At 36.4% G+C, this 7,695-nt stretch overlaps 1 protein-coding gene across 2 annotated transcripts; it reads right to left on the reverse strand.

Moving 5' to 3' along the window:
• Nucleotides 1–3,181: 3,181 nt before the first annotated feature.
• Nucleotides 3,182–6,068, reverse strand: tmem18 (transmembrane protein 18). Of its 2 annotated transcripts, XR_009061508.1 has the most exons (6): nucleotides 5,898–6,068; nucleotides 5,698–5,815; nucleotides 5,465–5,519; nucleotides 5,303–5,396; nucleotides 5,001–5,216; nucleotides 3,182–4,848 (listed from the first exon to the last, which is right to left on the reverse strand). XR_009061508.1 is itself a non-coding variant. In XM_057823002.1 (5 exons), the coding sequence occupies exons 1-5, from the start codon at nucleotides 5,988–5,990 to the stop codon at nucleotides 5,124–5,126; spliced, it is 453 nt and encodes a 150-aa protein (XP_057678985.1). In that variant the 5' UTR covers nucleotides 5,991–6,068; the 3' UTR covers nucleotides 3,182–5,123. The 2 variants fall into 2 exon arrangements, 1 of the variants encoding a protein (XP_057678985.1); XM_057823002.1 differs by having other exon boundaries at nucleotides 3,182–5,216.
• Between the last annotated feature and the right edge of the window lie 1,627 nt (nucleotides 6,069–7,695).

Genomic DNA, 7,695 nt, shown 5'->3' on the forward strand with positions numbered 1-7,695 from the left:
TTGACTTTAACACAGCTATTTTTTGCTTTATTATATCTCAAACATCTGAATAATGTTTTCCTTTTACAAAAAAAACAAATAAGAAAAATAGCGCTTTTGATAGCAAAGTAACAATTTATTTACACATAACTAACTGAGAGATGACTCTGTTGTGGCCGCGACACCCGGGTAAACTTTTCCCTCATCGCCGCCTGTCTCAGAAAGATGGATTTTTTTGAGTCTCTGGGGGGTCAGCTCGGCGAGCAGCAAGGACTCAACGGCATCGTCCGCTGCACTGGTGGTCCTGGTCGTTCAGCTCAGTCGTCCAGCGCCTGGCATCCCGGGCGTCCTCTAGGTTGTTCTCCATTCGGTCGTCTTCCGCCGGCGCCCCGGCCGTTCGTTGCCGTTATATCGGGTTGCGGGTCTTACCAAATGCGCTACTGCCCTCCAGTGGCCAGTTTTATTGCTTTAAAATGGATTTTCAGCTTTGTGCTTTGGAGCTAAATTGAATCAGAACCCAGAGATGTCTCTTGTAAAAAATAAAAAACGTAAAAGACATATTTTAAGACACTGAAAAAATTAAAAATAGAACGTATTTATACGTTTTTGGGAGCAAATGAGTTAAATGTATTTTACCATGAAATTATACTTATGTTCCAATTTGCTAATGTTTTGAAAATAAAAATCCTGTTCAATTGATTTTTTTTTAAACCCAGATATCCCAAAGTAACACATTTATTATAGAGCTGTAATTGGAATACCGTGATACCGTGATATTTTGGCTTAAGGTTATCATACCATCAGAATATCATATCAGCACATGGCTAGTGGGATGGCCCTGTACTTGAAGGTGTGGCACAGTGAAGGCGGAATCTGACCCGTCAATATCATAATGAAGTCTATGGAATTACGACCCTACTTATTTCTCCCAACACCGGCCTATCAACCCACCGGGGAAATCCCCCGTATCCCAATCCGCCCTTGGCTGCCACCCTCCCACTTCAAACGAATTGGACGTCTACTAGTGATGAACTCATTCCAATTTGTGGCAAAAGGATGAAAATAGCTTGTTTTTCTGTTTATTAGTTTTGTAGAATATCCTAGAATGATTTCCTGGCAAATGTTGTATCGCCCTATCATGAGCTTTGTATCACAAATCGTATCATGAGGTACCCGTGATACTAATTTCGAAGCGAAAACATACAAATGCTGTATATGTTCAAAACAAAACAAAAGACAATAATTCAATTTGTTTTTCTTCGAAAAATTGTCCCAACTATATTTCCATAACTAAAAGAATGTAGACCAGAGTGGATGAATAACTGCCAAAGAATTATAATCCTGTTTGAAATAAATAAAACCGCTTCCAGCTGTTTTCCCTGACAACCCAATTCGACCTTTCCTCCTTCACTCTAAACCCCCACACACACAATCTTATTGGATTACGCAGGTGTTCCAACTGAAGTCTTGTAAGCTGTTTCTACACGTGTTTGTTGGTGTTGGCTACTGACAAGTGTTAAATCACTCATGCTCTTATTTTCATTCAACACGGCAATCTTATACTCAACTTCCTCCTCTTGTTCTTAAACAGCTGTTTTTTGTTTTTTAGTTCATGTCGCCCTCTAGTGCAAAATTCGTCTATGACACTCACCTCGACCAAAAAAAAAAAAAATGCTGCCTCATATGCGGCGCCGTTTGTAAAGCAAGCAGAACATGCTGAAAATTACATTTTCTCACATTTAGCGCCACACAGTGTTAAAAACGTGGTGTGAAATTTTTACAGTCACTTTTTTTGCACACTTACATTGTTTAGGAACTTAAATATTTATTTTTAAATAATACGTTTTGGACTTGAATGTGTAAATCCAGAACTAAATATTTATTTAAATCGTAAATGTAAATGTTAAATGTATTTCCGAAATGTAAATCTGATGTGTTTATCCTAAATATTTATCTGAAATTTATATCAGAAATATTTATTTTAAATCTGAATTTTATATTTATATGCTAAATCGTAAATATAAATAATGTAAATCTAAATACTGAATTTAAATGTTATATCTGGAAACGGTTGCAACTATATATTTAGCGTAATATGCAAATTCACATGACTGGAGACTGGAAGTAACAAAATAAAAGCTGGAGCAGCTGTCATGTCATTATTAACGCGTAACTGCAAGGGTAATTTTCGCTATGATGTATATATATATATATATATATTTTTTTTTTTTGTTTTGTTTTGTTTTGTTTTTGTTTTTTTGCACTCCGTTAATGGTCCCTTCCCAAACCTGTTGTAAATTGTTGATTCTATGTGACTTGTCTCGCCCTATGTTTGTATATTTGTATTTGTTGTTAATAAAGTTTGTATAAGCATATAAATATAAAATTCAGAATTAAAATATTTGGATAATTTCAGATATAAATTTCAGATAAATATTTAGGATATACATATCAGATTTACATTTCGGAAATACATTTAACATTTGCGATTAAAATAAATATTTAGTTCTGGATTTACACATTCAAGTCCAATACTTACTATTTAAAAATAAATATTTAAGTTGGTAAACAATGTTGTAAGTGTGCAAAAAAAGTGACTGTAAAAATTTCACACCACGTTTTTAACACCGCGTGGCGCTAAATGTGAGAAAATGTCGTAATTTTCAGCATGTTATGCTTTACAAACGGCGCCCCATAGCATCATAGCAATAAAGCTGTTATAAAGGTTACACTTAAAAGACCTTTGACCCTTTTTAGAGCAGGTAACCGTTTTTGGTCATTTAAAAAAAAAAAAAAAAACTTAATTAGCAATTACTTATATTTATATGTACTGTATATGGCGGAAAGCACAGACAAGGCTGAAAAAGCAGTTTCTGCTCTTGCACCCCTCTTTAAAATAAACTAGTACTGCAACGATTAATCGATTAACTCAAGTATTCGATTAGAAAAAAAGATTTGAATTAAAATTTGCTGCTTCAGGTATTCGTTTTATTAAAGTGGCGTTGTAATGGTTTATTTTGAAAGTGTTTGCCTTTAGTTTTATTGATTTGGGTGGATACACTGCCTTCTAGTCTGCCTCATTCCACATGGCTAAATCCTGCTGCTCCTTGTTAAGACCAACATAAGTTAGGTTTTTTTTAGGTAATGTTTTTTTAATGCATTCGTAATTAGGTTTATATGTATATTCAGCCATTGTTTGTGGGATTATGTGTTCGAACCATTTGTTAAGAGCATTGTAAAATAAAATAAAAAAATTTAAATTAGCATTTTATAGCATTTAAGCTAGCGGACTATTGCTATTTAAATTAGCCAATTGTTCTTTTGTTGTACATAATTCCTCATTTATTTATTTTTTATCCCATTTGATGCTCAGCTCAGGTATTTTAATTTTTCATTACTCGATTATTCGAACTAACCAGTTCATCGAATAATCGACTACTAAAATAATCGATAGCTGCAGCCTTAAAATAAACTGCTGTATTTTAAGCCAAAAGAACTGCTGTGTTTGATAAAACAATATGTCTATATGCTGCCATAGCAGTTTCATAGCGCATTAAGCCCCCGAACAATTTTTAATTTGTCCGTTTTACCCTGGAGAACCCCCTGTTTACAGACACCGCGCAACCGCTTGTTTCAACCCAGCCATAAAAAGTAATTATTCGAAATGTATGTCATTTTTAGTTTAGAATAATTGATGACTTACATTTAGTTAAAATACTTTAAAACATTATTCACTCGCATGTTTTAAACAAATGAAGTCACAATGAATAAAATTAAATTGTGTCTGTAAATAGGTCACGGATATCTACCTCATAACTATCACTTAATTGTATTTTTTGGGGTACTGTCACATTTTCCCCGATATTTTAGATGATCGATCCAAACGAAGGTCAAATTGAAAGAACAAAAACGTTTAAAAGGGAAAATATATGAAAAAGAAAATCTCGACCACTCCTTGATGTCTGCAATTTGAGCATCGCGACCTTGTTATATGACCATGTTTCACCCAAAATCGCCCAAAAATCCGGCTGTGGCCATTCACAGCTGTGTCTAGACACTGTGATACATGCTACATGGACTACATGGAAAGAGGTAAGTACGCGATAATATCTCGTTAAAATCAAGGCATCTTTAATTATGCTCTCTCATGCTCTCACCTCCAGTTAGGGTTTCGCTGTTTAAAAAAAAAAAATAATAATTTAAATGCCCTCCTATTCAAAATGTTTCTTCCCCCAGAAAATTGAGATTTTACCTCTGGATCAGGTCGGCTCTTTTTACTGTCTTTTTCAGCCCTTGACACTCAAGCCATCTCTTGAATTGAACATCTGTATGTTCTTCCACATCTTTACCAGTGAATTTGGCACCAGGGACATCATTTTCGGACAGAATTAGTAGGTTTAGCTCAGTAAACATCTCGTTCGTACACTATTTACATGTATTTGCTATTGGGACAAACGCGAGCTTGACCTGCCTAGCAACAATGTCTAATGTCATGAATATTAATGAGCAAAAGTGACGTGTTGCGTGCGGTACGCACTGAAACAAGGAAAACTGTCTGTGAATGCATCAGCGCCATTGACGGCACTAGACATCGAATCAATTTTCCATTTCGACAGAACATTTGTTCTTTCGCTCCTCCCCTCCCGGTCGAAATGGTTTGGACGTCAAGCGCTGTCAATGGCAGCCGCTGAGTTTGAAAATAATAATAATTTGTGCATGAAAGGCTTATTAATATTTAAATGCAAAGCATAGCAATACATAGCAAATGAGTTTAACAGTGTATTTTTTGTTGCCGTTTGTTCCTCTCCTCTTCTGTCTGCTTCCTTCCTTTCTGTCCCCCCACAACCCCTTCCTGTGTGCCGCTTTCTCCTAATAAATAAAACATCATGAAAAACCACAATGGGAGTACATCAAACTCCCATGTAATACCTCTTCTCCTTGTCTAAGCAGCTGAACAGGACAAGATAAAAAAAAATACAAAGCATTTTTTTGGTCCTTTTTCACAATTTTTCAGAACTTACTATAGAGCAGGGCGCTGTTCCGCTTTCATAATAGTTCCTCTGAGGTTCTATTTGTTTTGAGGATGTGCGACAGGCCAGCGGGTTGTCCACCCACGTTAAACAAATACCCGGCAAGTCAAAGAATCAGTCAATTTTTTTGGCTAGGCGCGCCTTCCGCTTTAGCTGCAGTGTCTTCAGCTCGGCCATGGTGGAGAAGGTTCTGTACAGCCAAACAACCTGCATGGACAAGTCGAAATTAGTGACATTTTTCCCAACTCGCAGTAAGAACAACGCTGTAAAATGCCACATTTTAACTTCCTCACCACAATAATGACAGCGTTGAAGAGCAACGGGATGGAGAAAACCAACGATATGAACATGCCCTTGGAGTCAAAGTACTGGAACTCGGAGAAGGATCTGCAAAAGGTTTCGTTTAATGGAAGAGACTGTCAAACAATGTCAATGAATTATTATTGCAGGCGTACCTCCAATTCATGGCTGCCAGCTCGTTTAAATATTCCGCACTGTAAACCAAGGCAACTGTGGGGAAGTATAAAATAGTCATAAACTCACAGTAGCTCATATTTGTATTTATATATATTAGAACTCATCAAAATACAATCATTAACTTCATATAAATATATCTTTTGAAAAGTATTATTTTGAAGGAATAACTGAAACAGTACAATTGACTATTATCCTGACCCAATACTCTTACTTATGAGCAGGAAGTGGCAGATTTGCGCTCTGTAAAACTTGCACGTCACCAAAGTCAGGCAAAGACACATTATGTGTAACGCAACACCACAAATAATCCACGGTTCCGACCACTTTACCTGAAAAAAGAACCCCAAAACGAGTCAAATAACAGGAAACGACTGACATTAGCTAGCTACTTTGTGGATAAATAAAACTTACAGACATGAGGAACGTCCAAATTGATGTAATTTTTAAGTTACTGAAACCATCAATAGGCACGGAGCTTATGTTAACAGGTTTTTGGGTTGCCATATTTAAGATAAACCAACAAAAACAGAGCTAGCCAAGGGAGATCTAGCGTGTTTTGAGGCGTCGACATCCGCAGCATGAAGTACGCCACTTCCGCTTATGCTGCGTCGTGTTCGTAAAGTTAAATATCATATATAGAAGACTAGATATTACACGATTGCTGTGAAGCAAGAGGGAATGGGCGTAGTATCATGTTGGCCATTTTGCGTCGGTGCCATTCGAATTTCACCGAGAATTCAACTAGTTAAGAATAGTTTATTGGGGAAAGTCAATTTATGTCCGCTGCAGTGTTGTTTTTGGCAGCCCTTTTAATTTTCTCCTTAGTCTTTTGGACGATAATACGTATTAGTCTTAGTCAAATTTTAGTCATCTCAAAATGTGTCTTCATCTAGTTTTTGTTGACGAAAACTCAAGATTAATTTTGTCTAGTTTTGCTAAAAATGTTTTCGTCTATAAAATTAAACCCAAAAAAAATCTCTAAAAATAATAAATAATGGTTTACAGCTATTTTGAGTGAACATTGACAGATGAGCACATATTGTAGCGTCTATCTACTGAGTTTTAGTCCCTGAAAACACTTTTTTAGCTTGTTATCGTTTCGACATCGTCATGAAAAAAGTGATTCTTGACGAAATATTTTTGTTGTTGTCATCGTTGACGAAAATAACCTTGGTCCGCTGCAGTTGAGCTCACCAATAAAGTCCTCTGACGCAAGATGGCTGCATCTGCAAATACAATTTTTGACAGCTAGTCTCATAATATCAATGTGATGTAAGCAAGATTAAGTTGGAAATAATAGTTTTCAACATTAAAAAAAACAACAACAACAAAAAACAGCATGATGTTTGTTTTCGCTATGTTGCCTTTGGGTTTATTTGATATGACGATGAAGAGTATTGGTAACATAGTTGATTGATAAATTATATCATACAATATTACAATACTATACATTACAATATTATACAATTGATAAAACTTGGAAAAATTTTTACTTCCAAAAACTTAAAATACTTGGAAAATCGTGAACAAAAAAAAAATTTGGATTTGGAAAATTGTCTTAAAAAACATATGGGGTGTGTAAACTTTACATTTACATACTACATTAATATCAGCATTAATGTATAAGGTTTTGAAGGAAGTAAACACTGGTTATGGTGATGTGACAACTATGTAGAAATAAGTAAATACTTGTTGCTTTATCATGTACCACTACCAACTATACATTTATCAATAAATCATTGTGGAAAAAAGTGGCACAAATAAGTCTTATCTTGTCTGCTTCTGTTTACATAATGACAGCTCTGCACTGAGCTGTGTGTAGGGGGATTAGTTCAAATTGGGAGGTGTTATGAGTGGACGGGTGGGGGGTTAAGGTCACGCCTCTGGCCTAAAAAGGCGAAAGCGAATAGCAGCCGCTCTAAGAATAACTCAGCCGCCACACAAACATGCAATGAATGTCCACCGGTGTGAATTGGAAAGTTTTACCAAGTGAACCGGATTAAATACGCATGTGAATGAATCGGGTTCAGAAGTGAAGTCACCCCACATTAAGTTGTAAGAGCAGGTGACGTCTATGTCACCCGTTCTCTTTCGTCTTCCACAGATCTAAATCTGTCAGCTCTCTTGGGGGGGGGGGGGGGGGGGGTGCGTTTGCACTCTGAGCACCCTCGTCTTGGTTTTCTCTGTCTGTCCCCCCTTTGGACCGCCA

Source organism: Corythoichthys intestinalis, chromosome 19 (genome assembly GCF_030265065.1).
Source record: "Corythoichthys intestinalis isolate RoL2023-P3 chromosome 19, ASM3026506v1, whole genome shotgun sequence".
Classification (NCBI taxonomy): Eukaryota; Metazoa; Chordata; class Actinopteri; order Syngnathiformes; family Syngnathidae; genus Corythoichthys; species Corythoichthys intestinalis.

Excerpts from the sequence above, each read along its gene's own strand:
- tmem18 (XM_057823002.1), bottom strand. The coding sequence starts at position 5,990 with ATGGCAACCCAAAAACCTGTTAACATAAGCTCCGTGCCTATTGATGGT. Across the intron at positions 5,816-5,897 it reads TTTGGACGTTCCTCATGTCT|GTAAAGTGGTCGGAACCGTG; the intron begins GTAAGTTTTATT and ends TTCTTTTTTCAG. Across the intron at positions 5,397-5,464 it reads CTGGCAGCCATGAATTGGAG|ATCCTTCTCCGAGTTCCAGT; the intron begins GTACGCCTGCAA and ends AACCTTTTGCAG.